Consider the following 19,425-nt stretch of genomic DNA (forward strand, 5'->3'; position numbering starts at 1 on the left):
GTGTGATATGGATTATTTTGTTAGGTCTCCATTCCTGTTTCCCTGTAATAAAACTCATATTAAGCATTGACTAGTTCAAACCTGTATAACTGCTTACTCAAACGAAACCTCCAATGCATCCATATGGACCTCTGCCAAAGGAAAATAGTAGATTTGGCCACCAGCACCTATGGTGCAACTCAGACAGGTCTATGCAAGGATCTGCTCAGTGGCACACAGTGACACAGTGTTACAGGCTGTTGCTTGAATCTATTTTTGAATGTCCTCTGCTCCAGTTACTCTGCAGTATCTAATTAAGTGCTCTTATGTCCAAAAACCTTCAACAAAGATATTCTACAAGTACTTTGAGTATAAAGTTGGTATAGCAGATCAGCATATTAGTCAAACTAACGTACAACAGACACTAACCCCTCCCACAGCAAAGAACTGTCAGTAGGAAAGATCTTTCCACTTTCTTCAGGATACGTTTACTTGATAAATATAGATTTTCAGAATGTTACTAGAGCACATACACAACTATTAGTTTTTTTAGCAACCAATATCCCTCTTACAGACAGCAAAAGGTAAAGCTAAAAATCTGGTTGTGCAGAAATGGCCTAAAATAAAATAAAAGATGGGGAGGTAAGACAGAAGATGATGTAAATGACTAAGTTTGCATTTCACATGTTTAATTACTTCTAGAAACCAAATTCCCTATCAGCTATACAGCTACAAACACATGTTTCACTCAACAGCATGAAATCTCTAGGCATCCTGTCTGTCCAACAGGACTGATAATTTTGGGGCTAAACTTCCACTTAGGGATTGCCTATGTATGAAAGGTGTGTATAAAATTGGGTCATAGGTATGTGCCGTGACCTTTCATGGTGCAGCTTTGTGGAAGATTGATTAGAATCAACCTTTCTCAGCAGGGATTAGGAAATATCTAGAGAAACAACTTCAAAATCTGTCAAGCGTATATAGGCTTCAAGTCTTTGGCAGATATTAAAAATAATTGTCCATCAGTCGTACTGAAGTTTTTGTTTTGCCTTGGATCTATGCTGGTAAGCAAGACTACGATGGAAAGCACACACAAGACTATTCTTCAGAAGCAGCAAATTCTTGTAACAGTATTTTTGGTTACAGACTACCAACCACTAATGAAGTGGTTTTCTACAAGTTCAGACTGAAAACAGAAGTCTCTAGCAGTCACCTTTTAGAGACCAGTCTATATTGGAGGGGATAATCTATTACCTCCCATCATGTAATTGTAGAAATATGGCCTAAAACTTGTAAACCCAAGGGTTTTTTCAGGAGTAAAGTTGAATTTGTTGGCATCATCTTATACCAAGCCTATAAATAACTGCATAGTAATTTGCATAGTAGGAACTCAGGAGGACAAAAGCAACATGACCAGTATTGAGACAGCTGTCCAAGGATGTTCAGGCAGCTTCTGCCCACACATCCTGCAGCAGCTCCAACAACCCCAGGAGCAATTCATTTCCCAAACTTTAAACAAATGTATCCTAAACATGACATATTCCCATACAATCTAGGCAGTTAGATTCACTCAAGTCCTTTAATTAAGAAAGTGTTTTATGATTTTCCAAACCGAAATGGATGCCATGCTATGAAGAAAAATCTTTTGTGTGAGGCAATCATTGAAATCTTCTTAAACACTGCTTTGGGGCAAAGGTGAAGGATGACATCAAATTTGGCTGGACTAAAATTGCCCCTGATGGAGATTTTATTTTTATATTATGTTGGTGGATGTTCATTAAAGTCATATCAGCTGCTTATCGTGGGAGATTTTGAACACTTTGGTAACATATAAAGTATCACAGTAATTCAAAGCCTCAGGGTTTTTTAGTAAGCACCTGTCAGGGGAAAAAAAAATGTATTGTATCAAGATAAGTCAACAGCTACCTATGTTTGATTATATGCATATTTCAAATGCAGCATTGGTTAATTACTTCATTAAACAAACATAAGTTAGGCTGAACATCTTTCCTTTCCTTCTTCCTTTGTAACTGTAGGCACATTTTCAAATCAGGCCTGGACCCTCACCTTCATGCTAACATCTCCACACCTTGTAAGATGTCTGGAGGAATGAAAAGATGTCCTAAAAGTTTGAGGAGGATCCACTTGGTACAGATACTGCAGAAGGCAGCCACAGAGCTGTCTTGCAATGGCCAAAGGCGTATCAAGCTTCAACAAAAAGAAAGAGCATCAGATAGATCCTCAGCAAGCAGCACTGCACGCTCTCCAGTCAGTCACAAATCAGCCTGAAAAAGCTTCCAAGATTAAAAGAGAGCATCAAGACTATCAACATTACAGTCAGGGTCTTTCCAGCCTGCAGGACTAGACTATCCCGTAGCCCCAGCCAGATTTAGAGAGTACTGATCTGCCCACTGATCTAAGGTATCACCGATTGGCTGTCGGCACTTTGCTCCATTCACTTTGGCATTCAGGATGAATTTTGCTAGTGAAAAGAAGTAATTCAACATACACCTGATAAACCAACATTTCTCAAATCATACACATGCAAATTCAGCATAGGTTACAAACCATGCAATCAGTGATTCATTACTCTGTCAATACCTAGACTTCTGTCAAGACAAGAACATAAAATTCTCTGGTCTGTTTTCTAAATATCTTCTCAAGACAAAAAGTTGCAAATTGCAAGTAGCCAATTGCAACAATTATCTTTCAACTAGTAGCTGGGGAAAATAAGCCATCAAAAGATATCCTGTCACTCAAACGAGTCATTTATTTAAAACCCTACACTGCCTAAAACCATCTATAGACTACCTTTGCAGTCCCACTCAATACCATATGTCTTAGTTTTGAGACCTGATCATGCAGCCTTAAATGAATCAAAACCTCCAGTTTGCTAATTTAGCTTCTGATAAGAGTATTTTGGTACAATTTTGTAGAATTAATGGACTCCCAAAATAAGTACCACACAGTAGTAAACTGTAAAACAGCTAATGTTCTTTTCCCTTTCCATTCTATTTTGGATGTACACATAATCGTGAGAATATTCACATCCACTTGATACCCATTTCCAAAAGGTCACAGAATAATTAAGGTTGGAAGGGACCTCAGGAGTTTGTCTAACCTGCTGCTCAAAGCAGGTCAGCTATGAGCTTAGATCAGATTTTGATAGCTTGCAATGGTCAGTCAAGTTTGAATTCCACTGCACAGCTTTTTAATTACATATTTTATAGATTGCATAATAAAATACCTACAGTAATCATATCTCTATGTTATAAGAACATCAAGATTTAAGGAAGCATGTTGTATCTTTTAAAACTATAATCCTGAAAAGATGTGAAAAATGTACTAGAGCTAACATCCCTTGCACATGCAGTTTAAAAACTCCTTTTGGATACTTTGCAGTTTGCATTTGTTTAAGAACCACTAGGGCAAGTAAAAATATGAAAACTGGTCATTTTCCAGTCCTCTTCAAACCATGCTCTGTCATTTCCTTTTAGTTTCAACACTTAAATATTTCAGCAGTCCATTTAACCATATGGTTGAGCTGTTTGTACATGAAGACATTGGCTTCATTCATTACCCTTTTACCAATGGGAGACTAAGCAGGTGTTGACTGCACAATGTCTCTAGATTAAATTTTTTGTGTGGGCATTTGTGTTCAAGAGCACTCTCAATGTGACTTTTTTTTTCATCACATTATATTATTTTCTCTGTACAGCTGCCCTTTGTGTGTTTTCCTTTTTTGAAAATACCTAAGAGTTATTCAAGCATATTTCATGTCAAAGTGGAAAGGTAGAGGCAACAGCAAGAAGCCAAATGCAAGCAATAAACTGTGGAGAGAAGGTTGCTTCTTATAATAGCTCTTAAATTACACTAACGTAGAATGTTGCATATATGAAGCACAGTTGAGGCTATGTAGCATTCTGCGCTGCAGGAAATATGAATAACATTGACTAGGTGTTTCTTCATAGAATCCCCAGTCTGGTAGGTTTGATCCTGTTACCTAAGGTGTGCAGATGAGTAAGTTATTTAAGAACTAACCTTTTCAAAAGGTTGGGTGAATTTCAACACCCTTGCCAGATACAGGACGCAGCTGGTAGAGACTTGACCTTTTCAAGCAATACAGTACATTTTGTGTAACAGCATACTTGATAAAGAAAATTAGTTCACAGATTTATCACTACTATTGTACATGTGCATGTGCCTCAGACAGGTCTGTGCAAGCTTCTGCATGGGATAATATGTTAAGGAGAACATAAAAAGAACTACTGTGAAGGGGCATGTATATAGGGCACAAATACAAACTGGAAGAGAAAAGGATAAAGACAGAGGGAAACATGAGTTAGAGAGGTCAAAGTAGCTTTAAAAGGGGCTGCAGAGGAGCCTGCAAGAACATGAGCACAGTTCCCTACAGAACCCTGCTCTTGTCCAGGGAACCAAAGTGAAATTGCATGGCTGAGTACATCTTCACCTCATTCTAGCAACAAGTTCATCAGGTACAGGAAGAAAAGTTAAAAAGACCTCAGAAAACAGGTATTCCTTTACAAATATCACCAAATCATCCCCAGGATATTCCACATCCACTTTAAGCACTTCAGTGAGGACAGAGTTCTTGAAGGAAAGGAACACGTTACGTGGTTGTGTATAACAACCCATAAACACCAGAGTTAATAACTTAGTTGTGAAAGCAGATTTATTCCTACATGCCTCTAAAAAATGATTTTTTTTAAAAAATGCCATCTAAAATTGAAATTTAAAAAAAAATTTAAAAAGATAACAGAATAGTTGCTTGCACGTTTCATTTTTCTGGACACAGATTTTTCTTAAATGAAGGATTAAGGAGTTGTATATGTGTAATACAGTTTTAGATATGCATAAAAATAGGCATGCATTAGCAAAGCTTTAAGTATTGGCACTGTTTGGGGGAGCTTGTTCTTGTTTTTTTCTTGTTTGCTTTTTTTTTTTTTAATACTCCACTTACTTGAACACCAACACAAATCATCATAAAAGAACAATGAGGTTTTACTGCCTGCTATTCTATTGGACTATTTTATTTACTTCAGTGTTAAAACTACAGGAAAAAATTCACTGGGCCTTGTACCTACTAACGTTTCATAATTTATTTTCACAAACTTGGCATCCAGATCTAATCTTTTCAATCACATCTCCTTCCCGCAATTATCTTAATCTTACAACAGCAATAAAACTCTATCAAACACCTTTTAAGTGCCTAATGCTTAGACAGAAACTCTTAGGTATTTCACTGAATCACAGAATAACCAGGTTGGAAGAGACCCACCAGATCATCGAGTCCAACCATTCCCATCAAACACTAAACCATATCCCTCAGCACCTCGTCCACCCGTGCCTTAAACACCTCCAGGGAAGGTGACTCAACCACCTCCCTGGGCAGCCTGTTCCAGTGCCCAATGACCCTTTCTGTAAATTCTGTAAATTCTGTAAATTCTGTAAATTTCCCATAAATCCTGCACCATCCTCCACCATTCTTGTAGCCTATTCCCACTGTATCCCACTGCCAATTCACAGATATTTTTCTGGAATCTCATTTCCATGCTCTTGCCTTGTTTGACAGTCATTCCATCTCAATATTATATTTCTTTGTCTGCTAAAGTCAAAAGGCAACAGGGTTTACTACAATGCCATCTAATTTCCTCTCTGAACATTACAGCACATGCAGCATTTAACATGACATAGGAAAAGGAATTTAATCCCAGCACATCACAAAAGAAGCTCAAGCTGCAAAACTGAAATGTGATATGGAGGCCTGAGAAAGTTTCCTAAGATTGGCAAGACTTACAACTAACAGTTTTGGATGAACTCAAGGTGCCCCAGAAGTTAGTCTTCTGTTAAAATACCAAGGTAGTAATGCAGATGTGGACCAAGTCAAACCATGTAAGCTTGAAACTAAAGGTTAGCACTCCTTTCAATTCAAATTGCCATATTTTAGTATTGTCAAGTGAAAAAAGGCTAAAGTTAACAACGTCACCAGAAATATGAATGAGCCAGAGCAGCAGGGGAAAACTGGGTACATTCAACTGACAAATCTGTACTGTGCCATTTCAGAATGAAAATCACTTTGCAGTTTCTACACCCTTAGTGTCTGCAAGCTGTTCTTACAATCACAGCAATAAGTGCTAGAGATGGCAAGTTCCTACTTTACCCAGTTATTCTATACTTCCTATATTAACCTGGTAGGACTGGACGCAAACCAAAAGGGCCTTTTGTCGGGGAGATTCCACGGACGATACAGTCGAATAGAAAGCTGATCTGCTCTCCTTCAGCACAAGAAAGGAAAAAAACACCAGCCCCTGCAAGAAAACACAACATAAACATGTGTTTTTCACCTGGATAAGTTAGTAATAGATTTAGCTGAAACTGTTTATAATATAGCAACCAAAAGAGCATTAAGTGCAAGCTGTGAAAAGAATCAAAAAGATATGTTCTCCAGAGAAAATAAAGAAAAAATCAGGTCAGTACACAAACTATATCATAATTATATATATAAATTCAGTAGCTACCTAATAATTTATGCTAATTTTCTTAGATTCAGGCAATTAAACCAATGACAAAATGCAAGCTATACTCTCAACAGCTGTCTGGGTCTTCTATTCTTATTTACCTCCAAAATTTTGTAGATCAAATCTTAGCTATGCAAGTATCAGGAATATTTAAAGTGTCTTCATCCAAATGAACCAAGTTAATTCTGCTTTTACCAAATTTTAACTAAAAGCAGCTTTTTATATCCCCATGAGTCAAGATTTGGTTATATTGCTGGATTACATTATAAAATTTCCTAGACTAAGACCTATGTGTCTATTCTTAACAAAATGTAACACGATTCCACAAGTTGTCACTAGATCTTTACCCTTTGCTCTATTCTGATATTTTGCTTTCCATTCATTAAGAATAGCCCCAAGCAAAATTAGAATGAGAATCACTAAATAAACAAACAAGTTCCAAGCTGCATGATATATGGCTACAAGGACAACATACAAGACTAGAAGCACTCTGCAGAACATTTTATTTGAGAATTGTCAGTCCAAATATTACTTACATAAGGAGAAAAAAAACAAAACATGTAGTTCACCTTTTTGATCACTTAAAACACCAGGCAAAACACCACCCTAGTAACCAGTGACTTCAGGAAAAAAAGACAGAATAACCAGACACACAAGGAAATGAAATTAGTATATAGGACTTGAAGAAGTGCTGTCAGCTCACCAGATCCATGCATGCTAGAAAACTACAATAATAAATCTTAGACCTGCACTAGGGTTTTGCTTATTACTCTCCTAGGGACTTGGGCACCTAATCTGGACATAAGTTTGACTTCTGCATCTCTCTCACCAATTCTGAGTGGCATTCATATTTTTGCCTATTTTACTTTAAGCAGCAGAGCTAGTCTTGACCAGAAAGCCTGCATCCCCATCAATTTCCACGCAGGATATTCACATTTCACTTAAGCAATGGATACACTTTTGACTGTTTTACAAAGGGCTATGGAAATCATATTAAAAAAGCAAACCCATGGGCAAACACAATCTAAAAATGCACAATAAAAAAAAAAAACAACTTAAATCTCTCTACTGTGTGTGAAAGCAGGTAGAGTCAGACACTTCCCATGAATTATTACTCCTAACAGGTGCCAGACAATGCTAGAGCTTCAGTTCTTTAGGTTACAGGACAGGTATGAACCACAGCAGCTCAGTTCATGACAATCACCATGTTGTTCAACCAGTATGTCTCAATCCTGGCCTTGAGCGAACCCCTTTGGAAGGCATCTCAGGCTGCCTGGCTCAGGGGAGTACTTTCATTTAGGAATTAAAACAACTTCTCTAATAACGTATCATTTTTTTTCCCTCAACACTTACTTATTTGTCCTATTCCTCAGAAACTTCAGAGGAACGAGGTAAAAATTAGGCACCTGAAGAAAGATGGGCTTTCCTTTTACCAACACTTTCCTGTTAAGAATAACCAAAGTTATATTTCCCTTTAGGTTCTATTTACAAAAAATATTTTCTTCTAGTGGCAGTATTTAATTAAATATTTAGACTAAACATGTATTTTAATGTTATTATGCTTGCAGATGTGTCTAAGTGCTCAGTTAAAGGCATCAGCTCCTTTAATAAGACAAGCTTGAATTCAATATGTGAAACTTCCAGCTGTGGCAGGCTATTTTATACCAAAATTAACATGCTGTTCTTTCCTTTGAATGCACACGGGCAAGGAAGAGGCAAACACACACACACACGCCCCATGGCAACTGAAGGTTCTCAGCTATAAGATCAACTTTTCTTAAGAAAAAAGAAACATTAATATAATGCTCAACAACATAGTTGGACCCTTTCCAAAATACTTGTCTGTAATTCTGATCACCTGTAACAACAACAACAAAAAAAAAAAACAAACACCAAAACAAAACAGGTATAAAGGCGAGCCAGAGATGAGCTCCTGTAGATAAACAACTGAGTTTGTTTAACCTAGCAAAAGTGACAGAGAGCATAAACAAATGCTTTATAAATATTTATGGAGGTAAGCATCAGGGAGAGAGAAAGGGAAAGAGAAAATTATGCTAAAGACAATGTTGGTACAACAATAATCTAGGGTAAAAGAACACATAAATGTAGGTTGGAAATTTAAAAAATATTTAAAAGATCATAGATAAAAAAAAGTACCTACAAAACTCAAGACCACATTTTAAGCCTGATTCACACTTTGATTCTTCATGAAGTATTAGAGAGTCCTGACAACACCAGTGTTCAAAATAGCATTAGATTATTTGTGTACACCTCGCCACAAATTGAGACCATTTTGAATTAATGGTATATCAAGAAATGCACAATATCTTCCTGGAATCAGAAGAGCTCCCCTTGAAAGGTAAGAGATTGTATTTGTTGCTCTTTACACCTGTATCATTTTGCACCAGAAATCTCTGTAAGCTTAAGGGAACGGAAAACAAAAAAAATGCATAACATAGGAAACTCAGAAGCTACAAGCTCCAGCACCTACACTTTCATCATTTTCACCATCCATCCACATTTCACGCTACGTGTTTCTTATACAACTGGCACCCTGCCTGATGGATCGAACAATTTAGGTTTTATGCAATGTGGATATATGACACACCAACACTCAAAAATCTCAAATCAGTTTAAATTCTTGGAGCACAGAAATTGGATCAAATGTAGAACAAGTGACTGAAGAAATGTCACAATTTAACTAAAGAACATAAATGAAGGGCTATTTATATACCCTGTTATTTCTGAGCTTTCTTATACAACTCAGATTTAACTTAGAAGCAGTGAACACAATCTAGTGGTGGATTTGGCAGTGCTGGGTTAGCAGTTGGACTCAATGATCTTAAACATTTTTTCCAAGGTAACGATTCTGTGATTCACTGAAGATAATCGGCACAAATAAGCAGGCAAAATGCTCAGTTCTAGAAGTAAAACAGGCATTTTTCTAAATTCTTTGGTTCTGACAGCCACCAAAGAAAGATCTATCTACACAGAATGGGTGATATGTAAGCCAGGACATTTCATTTTGATCTACAAATATCCCTTACTTATGTGCTTTCAAGAATGAAAGCCAGAACCGAAGTCATACCCAATTATCAATATCGTCATAAAAACCAAATATACTAAGGAGTCCTAAGCTTCTGATTTTTATACCTAATCACAACGTCCCTCTCAAAACTGCACTATATCTAAGAAATAGACTCTTCAACGTGTGTTGCAAATGCTTTATTAGTCAGTGATAAACAGTTCTAGAAAAGGCATGAAAGAAAAAAAATTCATTCATTTCTTTATTTGTTTTAAAGAGGAATATAAACCCTAGAATCCATCACTATTTTCTGCTAGTCATTTCCACCTTTGATTAGACCTCACAATATTATTTCTGATGAATATATCTAACGAAAATCTACATAAAAAACATGCTTGGAATTCACAGATACTCCATTTGCAATCAGCTATATACTAGAAAAAAACAAGCCATTATTTGAAGTCCTTATTAGTAAGAAATTACTGTCTTCTTCCTTTAAGACACCTGCATTAAGATTCAAAGGAAAAAAATCATTCTAATATATCACAGTGCTGCTGCACCTCTTCCTCAATAAAAATTATAGACTCTACTTCCTAGACAGACTCAGAGCTACCAATCACTCAGTTAAGTTTTATATTCTCCCATTTGAGGAATTACATTAATTTATATAATCTGTGTAATCTACCTAATCACTATTCATCTTATTATAAAATTGCTTAGCGTTTCTATGTCAGCTCCCTTATACTTCCTTTAAAAATATATAAATTTTCCATAGTTAATTTTTTTCAGATTTCATTAGTTCAAAAACTAGTACTCTACACAAACTAGAAAGATCAGCTGCTTTTTAAAAGAGAAAAGAAGCACTCTGTGGTTCAACTTTGGGAAATTTTCTCCCTGTAAGATTTGTTCAAAATTATGTTCTTTGCTTTCAGTTAATAATTTAAAAGTCATCCCCAAATTATGCCAGCATAGCAGTGCACACATTCATTAGAAGTCCAGCCTGCATTTAAAGCGGCGCTTGCATACAGAAACAGGAAAGAAAAATCATTTTATTCCACGTGAAAAAAAAACCCAAACCTGTTCAAACCAAAACTGCAGGTGTTGGCAGACCTGTAACAAACTGCAGATTCAAGTTTAATCTGGGTCAACTGCACTATTCACAAGAGAGAGGGAAAGGTGACTATGTTGACTCTCCCTTGTACTCTTTAGCCAGTTATCTAGCTCACAGTCTAAAACACACCACTAAGAAATAAGACACTTCTGTCACAGTTCCCCTATCAATTTTTAACTGAAACAGAATGACCTCCAAAGAAAACACATTTGTTTCCCCAGAGGCTATACCTATAACTTATCCCTTCAGGTGATGGAAACCCTTCTTTTACCCCAGCCTCTGAATTAGGCAGGGAAAGATTTAAACAAGAATCTTCCACATTGAAAGCAAGTATCTTAATACAGAAATCTGGAAATAACAGTTGAGTCCATACTTACTGTCTTTGTAACTAACCTCTGTAATTTTCAATAGGCAAAATAAAAAACCTCACTAGAATAAAACAGTCAAATTATTTTCTTTCCCCTTCTTCCCTAGATTTTGCCAGAAGTCCCAAGGAAGAATATCTTTGGATTTGGATCAGCTCTGAAAGCTTCTGATTGTTTTAAGTTTAGTGATTGAAGAAATTCATTATTTTCAAATATTTCAGTAAGCAAGTCAAATAACTTCACAGCCAAACTAGCAATCTGCATACACGCTTGCACTCACAGATCACTAATTCAGCACAGATTCAAATTCTGCTTTTGAAGTTAAAACCTTATTTTTCTAATGATGCGTAAGATATTATACCAGCTGAATGATCTTTCCTTTTCAGCTCTTACATAGGAGCTTTTCATTTTATAATAACTGAAGTGCAAATGTGAGAAGTTCTAAACTGGACTTTGGAATAAGAGATTTCTCCGCATCTAAAGGAGTATCTTAGCTGCCAGGCTACAGAAACTACCTTCAGTTGCTTCCTTGTTTTCATTTTGACCCCATGAATCTCATGGTCCAATAAAGTGATAAAGCTACTAAGAGGGAAGGGAACAAGCAGAATTTGCTAACTTTTAGGAACTAGAAGTCCTGTGTGAGATTTACATATCAGCATTTACACAATGAGAGCCTTGATACCACCTGTAACCTCCAATCTCTGTATCACTTTCTGTTTCTGAACATTAAACCAGTTTTCCTTATCTCTTGCCTGCTCCAAGCCGTAAAATTCTATAACCTTATTTTTGTCCCATGTCCAACAGCAGCAGCTGACTAAACATCTTCTGAAGAGCCACAGGGCAATGTTAGTCAGGACTCCACATAGTCACATTTTTACTGAACACCAGGATTGAAGCTTGTAGAAATCTAGTCAGTAGAATAGACCCTCTGATATGAAGCTGCTTGCATGACAAAGCAGCACAGCTGGTTCTGCAAACTTCACTTTGAATAAGGCTAGCATTTATATTTCTACAAAAGGTATCAAACAACTTAGAAGACACGTTACATTTGTACTTACAGAAGCCGCACCTGGTTCCCCCTTCAAAGATGAATCCATTTGGGACTGCTCCATACCGACGCAGATCTGAGAGCTTCCATTGCCCCATGACACTAGGAGGAAGGTCTTTTACAAGGACGAGAATGTCATTGCAGAAATGCAGGGTAGCAGGTCCACTCTCTAGTTTAGTGCCAGGTGCTACAAAAACTTGAAATCTATGAACTATCAGATAAGAAAGAAAGGATTACTACAGAAAATAGAAGTAAAGTATCCTTGACTTATATTTTACATAAATCATTCTGTTCAGCTGTGTTATGTGGACACACCACAAGGTTCTAGCATAAAGATTCTAAGTAGAGTTCAGAAAGCCCCATGTGAGTACCTATGAGCTCATTATTCTCCATTATGCCTGTTTAGGATTGGAAAAAACATATCTTGGCTTAATGCTACAAATTATTATCTTGTAATGCTATGTTAATTTATCCTATATCTTCCAGGCTACTCCCTGTCTCAAATATGTCAGTTCTCCAGCCCACACTTCACTTACTTCTGCCATCCTTGCATCACTACATGCCTCTCTTTTCCTCCACGTATGCACACATACACATAACACCGTGCACAAGGAGAAAGCCAAGGCTCAAAGAAGCAGTCAAATCCTAACGAAAGCTCTGTCACTGACTTATTTCTGACCTTTAATAAACCACTGTACTCTTTCCCTAGCAATGAAGTGGGGAAAATAACATTTTTCCACCTTTGTGAATCTTTTGTTAATTGGTGATGGTAGATGCCCAGGCACTTAAAATTACTAGGAAATTAAGTAATTCATAGGTAAGAAACATTCTTAGATGTCAGCTAATTCTTCACATTTCACAGCCTAAACTACCAAAGAGTGGGGGAAAAAAGTAAACACCTGTCTCATTCAAGTTTACAAAATTCAAGTTCAAATCCCAACTAAAGTATCCCCAGCACTGCAAAGGTCCTTACCTAAAGTAGCAGCTGTTCTAGGCTGGTCTCCCATCTCCTCCCCCAGAGCTGTTGTGTTCTGAATAATAAGCTATCGGCAGCACTTCAAGGGCTCAAATCTCACAGTGTTTCAAAGGAAGCAATTTAAGTGAGTAAGCACCTAATTCTGAAACACCTGTTTTGACCTCCACTACTCCTCTAGATTCTTTCAACTTGTGATTAGGCAAAAAAAAAAAAAAAAAATGCATTGTAGCACACAAAAGCATCAGGACTGTTACATTTCCAGTCAAAGGTTTTTAGTGGAGCATTTACCAAGAAGCACACAGATTTAGCTTTTGGTTATCCATCAAAGATCACACAAACAGCTACCTGCCTACAAAATCTACAGGGTAACTTCCAGGTAGCCTCACTTCTTACAGCCATTCTTTCCTATGCTTCTTCAAGCATCATGAATTGCAGCTAGGTCTGAGTCTTGCTTCTCATCTAAATACTTGCTATATTCTTAGTTACCATCTTAGCTGTAAGCCAACTCCTCATCTATGATGTGCATTGGGTAAGTTCCCTAAGGCTTCAGCAGAATTAGCCACAAAGTCATTCAAGTGAAATGTGTGAGGAGACAGAGATAGATCTAACTAACCACAGCTCTGCTTACAGCTTTGCCAGTGGTACTGCTACGGAGCAAATCAACAGTCACATGATGTCCCCTTTTGGGCATGCAGTTGTTACACAACCTGCTTAAACATAAACTATGAGAAAGATACAAAAATCATCTTGATGAAAAACATTCAGTAAGGAATCTTGAACATCATTTGGATCCCTCTGCCCAGTTCTTTACTGGCAATTAAAACATGGGATGGGAGCAGAAGCATGAGAGTTCTTTTTGTCTCATAAATGGGGAATGAAGCATACTCTTCACAGAATCAGCTGCAAGTTACAACAGCTGCCAAAACCAAAATGCTGCAGCTCAGATTCTAGACCACAATTTAAAAAAGCATCATATCCAAATCTGTATAAAGCTGAAGTAGGAGAAAATCTAGATCTGGACATGAAGCTTTTGCCATATGCTGCATTCTTGGTCGAGTGGAATTATTTTCAAAATTCTTCCCAGCCATCTACATCTCCTACTCTGAAAAAAAAAAAAACTAATTAATAACATACAGAGATGAACATACCCATGAAAAAAAAGGTACTGTTTAAGTTCATCATTTCCTTTAGCTAATCTTTTCACCTTCACAGCTATCCACTTCCTCAGCATGAGTTATGGGCTCAAGCACTCTTCTTACATCTCAACCTCAACTCATTCAAACCCACTGTTTTCTTTTATCCTAATTCTTTTGTTCCAGGAATCACATCCACATCACCTGCTAAAAACGAAAAGAAGTCACTGAGAACACCAGTGCAAACACTTCCATTCTGTGGTCTTCATTCAAGAACATCATCAACTCCTTTGACTTTTTCTTTTTTGCTTCCCAGACTCTGAGGTCATCTGTCCATAGCCTATTTTTATCATCTAACCACCCTGCTTCAAAGGCACACAAAGGCACCCTTACTATGCTCTAAGAAAAAAACTCTACTCTCCATCCCCTCTTCATCTAAGTTTCTACTTTATTCTGTCTACTTAAACTACATTCGCTTTGAGTTCTTTCTCCTCACTGACCCTGAACCGAAAAAATAAAATCCTGAAAAATATTTCTGCACTCCAGTCTATCCTTCTTCCCTAAAGCACTTTGGCAATTAAAGTTCTACAAAGTATTGCCAATTTCAACCAATTACACATGTTTTCTTTCTTCATTTCTTCACCTCCACACAAATCCTCTCCATCTTTACTTCACAGCTACACATATCGTCTTCCAATAGGCTCTATTCCTACCTCACTCACAGCTTTCCTTTAAAAAAGCTCTTCACTGCTTCTGTACTCCTCCTGTCACAACTATAACCCTCACACCCAGATCAAGATAAAATACCCTTTTCATCCTAGCATTGCATCAGTGCAAGATCATGAAAACCAGACCTATCCTGTCAAATTCAAACTCTCCTTCAGGCTTTAGGACAAGTCTATGCTATACATAGATCCCACATCTAGTAAAGGAATAGAACCAGAACGCAATAAAGCTACTAAATGTACTGACTACTCCAGCTCCTCATGCCTATATTGTTCAGAAACTCCCCCCTAACCTTTCCCCTTCTGCAAGTCTTCGTATTTGGTAGCTCCAAGTGGTACATCCATACATCTGATATTTCTCTGATGCATCTACATTCTATTGCTATAAAATTCCCAGGCCATCTTTCCATATATGTTCTGTGAAGGAAAGAGTCCACAAATGCAGCAGATAGCAAAGCATTCATAAAAAACTATTAGGATAGCTAATGTGTGTCCCACACACCTACCCTCTTTCCTTACGTATGACTAAACAAACATAAGACAGATACCATGGATTACCAATACTATTACTCCTTGTTCACCACTACACATTTTAGAGCTGATAACCAAGAAAATAAAACAAAAGGATGCATCAGTGTGAAGTTAGCTGGAAAGAATATGTCTGATGACATTCCTTATTGCAAGACGTCTCTTCCTGAAAGGGAACACTAGCAACAATAAGCATTACCAGTGCAATATCAAGTAGGCAGCTCCAAAAACTGGGATTGAACTAGCTAAATTCAACTCAGCACTCTGCTTCCTTTAACTCAGGCTCCCTTTGAATCCTGTTGTCAAAATCCCCAAGCAAATTGTGGGATCAGGTGTAGGAGTCTGATCACTTTGCTTGAAAGCTACACGCTTGCAGTGCCAAAAAATAAAAAACTAAGTTAAGAGCTCTCATAGTTAGCGATCAGTACTGAGCAGTACTGCAATCAAAACCTATCATAAGGGATACCTACTTTAAGATGTAAGGGGAAGACCAATCTCTTCGCTCTCAAATAAGTGACAGACTTTTCCTCAACTGCACTTTATTTGCATTTTAGCTATTCTTTTAATGTTTTTTTTACCCCAGGGGTAAAAAAGCAAAGCGCAAGAAGACAAAGTTTACCTTCCCCCAAACTGTGGCGGATTCGTACATCCCATGCATACATTGTTTCCTTGTTCTCAAATCCCAGCATCACAACTTGAGAGAGACAGATGATCGCAAGGGTATGATTTAAGCCCTCATAGGAGAGCCCAGGATCCAAGCCACAGATGTCTTCTAAGGTCATGCTGCTCCTCTCCTTATGCCCTTTTGCTCGTTCAGACTTATCCTTGTACACCAGCATGAGTAAACAGTCTAAAAGAAGCAAAACTGTCAGAGATGATGAGGCAGAACATAGAACACAACACATTTCTCAGTACTCTGCTTAAACATAAAGGTGCTTTAGACAACTGCAGGGCCAGTCTGATCAGCTTCCCTCTCCGACTCCCAGGTATTTTGCAGTCCTTCTTGAAGCAAACACTGCAAGCATGTTTCAAGGGTAATTTGCAGGCTCAAAAATCAGGGGTCAAGTAAAAGCTCCTCCCCATTTTACTTTCCAAAAATCCAGTAGTTTTCCAAATACTCTCTGGAGTCTGCAAGGGACTGGCTTATTAATTCTGAACGTTAGAGTTACTCTAGGACAGTGGTTCACAATACAAACACCAAAGACCTACAGGCTATTGTCATCTGTATTTCCATTAGAACATACTGAACCACAAATGAAATTCTTTCAGTAGTTCACAGATTACTCAGCTACTAAAGGGTGAGCAGGCTGCACTGCCAGATTGCTAGTGTCAGCTCAGATTTCCTAGTTAAATGTTACACAGTAGCCATTGTTAAATAATCATTATGTGCCACACCTTTTCTTTGTTATCCTTTTAAGTATTTGCTTTGGTCACCATTTCTTTTTAACCCCTTCCTAGAAGTGTTTATTACAGAGCAACTGCAACAGAGGAAAGTAATTCAAGTACTGTGACCCCGCAGGAAAAGCACATTCCACAAGCAAACCCAAAAGACATTTGAAAGACTTCTCCCACCTTTGCATTTATAAGCGTACTCCTCTTCCCCCATGTTCCCCTCCTATCACATAGCGCTTGTAAATTAAATTAATGGTCAATATTGAAGCTGCAACATCCCCAGCTTAAGCTGGCTGACACAACACAAAGGAGAAAGCCTTGCACACCATTTTACGGGGTGCAGTGCTCCAAGCCCTGGCGAGGTGCCCCTTGGTGTTCAGATGGGCAAACGACTGATGGGCAAATCTCCAAAGAGGTGAAAAAACTGCTGACTGAAGCAGAGCTTTGCATGGACTCCCAATTGTTTTTCTGCACCTGTTAGTGGAAACAGCTGCAACTATGAAATTTAAGCATTCCACAATACAGTTGTGCATCTGAAGAAAGAACAGCTATGGTTTACAGAACAAGAAAAGCAAATCACTGGGGGAGGGAGGGTGTTCTAGTAAGCTTGGCTAATTTTGGTAGAAAAATAACAGTATTTTTTGAGAAATAAGCTACATTATCAGGCAATACATTTTCAAAGCAAGCTCCTTCATTTTCTTCTGCAAACTTGGCTTACTAATGTTAGAAAACCAGGCCCATATTCACACAGCTAGATACCAGCTCTAGTTTCAACAGATGCCCAAAGTAGTTCAACAGATTCAACCCAGATGCAAGCACTTAAGACACTACCACATAACTGTAACAACTCAAATAAAGAAGAGTAAGGTCTGAAAAAGCTTCAATTACCGAGAAACTTTCAGTTTCTACCAGCAACGACCAAGAACAGATGCCAGGATCTATTCTGCAACAATGCAGATTCACATTTCCTGAGCGCAGGTAACATTTAACCCTGAAAGGATAGACTTCGGGGCCCAAATGTTTTCCCTGTTAGGAAATGATGGGGAAACCTGAAACCTACTTTTGCCTCTCCAGCAGTAAAACATCAACTCCGAATAGCGTTTTCAATTTCCCCTTCAGAAGCACGGGAATGATTTTTTTAATTCAAAATGTCATTTTATTTTTAAATTGAAGTGATACTTTATGTCAAAACACTGATCAAAAATAACTACCAAGCTTACAATGCCAGCTTTTTTTTTTCAAAGCCACCAATCACCCTGAAGAAATAATAATAATTGTCAAATAAAAAAAAATTTTTAAAAAGGCATTTTAAAAGGGAATCAAAACCAAACAGCCCTGCCTTGGAAAGTCACCTTTCCCAATGGTTTTGGTCAGCACCTGGGATCGTGCTCTGTAAAGCCCTGGCTCCCGGGGAGAGGAAACCCAGGTCCCGCTGGATAAATCAGACACCCGGGCACCGGCTGAGGCCCGAGCCCTATTTTGGGCCACCAGGCTATTGCCAAATAATTTATTCCCCCCTCCTCTGATTAAAATGTGATTCTATATGATATATAAAAGTATGATTCCATATTAAACATTAGGAAAAATTCCACCACCAAAAGCGTTAGCAGGCAGAGGCTGCCCAGGGAGGTGGTCGAGTCCCCATCCCTGGAGGGGTTTAAAGGAGGGTGGATGGAGCTCTTGGGGGTATGGTGGGTGCCTGGTCTAGGTGGAACTAGATGTTCTTTAAGGTCTCTTCCAACCCAAACCATTCTATGATTTAGCAGTGGACGGGTACAGTTGGACTTCTGATCTCCGAGGTCTTTTCCAACCTAGCGCTTCTGCGATTCTAAAAATAACGGAAGGAGCACAGAGGCAAAGGCGGGGAGGCTGGAGGAGCGTGTCCCCCGGCCGCTGCCCCCCACGCCGGGTCCCCCCAGCCCCGCTCTTACCTGCCACCGGGGAGGGCTTGCGCAGCACCAGCCACCTGCTCTTCCACTGCAAGGAGAGGCAAAAGGAGAGGGTTAGCCGGGGCCGAGGGAGGGAAGAGCGGGCTCCCTTCCCTCCTGAGAAGAGGTCGGGGACCCCCCGGCCGGGCCGAGGGGGAGCCGGGGTGCGGGGAACCTTTTTTCCATCTCTCAACTTGACGTGACCCTCCGCCACCACGGAATCCGTCATCTTCAGTCATGATTCCGGACAGCTGCGCCCGGGCCCGCTGCTCCCTCCCCGCGCTCTGCCCGAGGGGTCACTTTCAAAATAGCTTCAGCAGGGCCCGGCAGAGGCCCAGCGAGCGGCGCCGCCAGCGCCCCCGGCCTGCCGGGCAGGGACAGGGGGGAAAGGGGGGGGCCGGGGGATAAAGGGGGCAGCCGGAGGGATGAGGGGAAAAAAGGGGGGCCCGGGGGAATGCGGGGAAAAGGGGGTCTCGAGGGGATGCAGGGGGAAAGGCGACACCGGGGGGATGAGGGGAAAAAAGGGGGGAGTGGGGGTGATGAGGGGAAAGAGGGGGTCCGGGGGGGGGTGTGGGGAAAAGGGGACGCAGGGGGGGATGTGGGGGAAAAAGGGGGTCGGGGGGGGTATGAGGGGATAAAAGGGGATCCCGGGGGGGATGCGGGGGAAAAGGGGGTC

General features: G+C 39.2%; 1 protein-coding gene across 2 annotated transcripts in view; it reads right to left on the reverse strand.

The window, feature by feature from the left end:
- DOK7 (docking protein 7) overlaps positions 1–19,068 on the reverse strand; it is a 62,349-nt gene extending 43,281 nt beyond the window's left edge. The window contains exons 1-5 of one of the 2 annotated variants that reach the window (XM_069856406.1): positions 18,925–19,068; positions 18,753–18,798; positions 16,049–16,279; positions 12,078–12,278; positions 6,189–6,308 (exon numbers count right to left, since the gene is read on the reverse strand). In XM_069856406.1, coding sequence (XP_069712507.1) covers positions 6,189–6,308; positions 12,078–12,278; positions 16,049–16,279; positions 18,753–18,798; positions 18,925–18,978 — 652 coding nt within the window. In that variant the 5' untranslated portion in view covers positions 18,979–19,068. Of the gene's footprint in view, positions 1–6,188; positions 6,309–12,077; positions 12,279–16,048; positions 16,295–18,752; positions 18,799–18,924 lie in introns of both variants that reach the window. The other variant, XM_069856405.1, reaches the window with a different exon arrangement.
- Between the last annotated feature and the right edge of the window lie 357 nt (positions 19,069–19,425).

The sequence above is a fragment of the Phaenicophaeus curvirostris genome, chromosome 4 (genome assembly GCF_032191515.1).
Source record: "Phaenicophaeus curvirostris isolate KB17595 chromosome 4, BPBGC_Pcur_1.0, whole genome shotgun sequence".
In the NCBI taxonomy this organism is placed as follows: domain Eukaryota; kingdom Metazoa; phylum Chordata; class Aves; order Cuculiformes; family Cuculidae; genus Phaenicophaeus; species Phaenicophaeus curvirostris.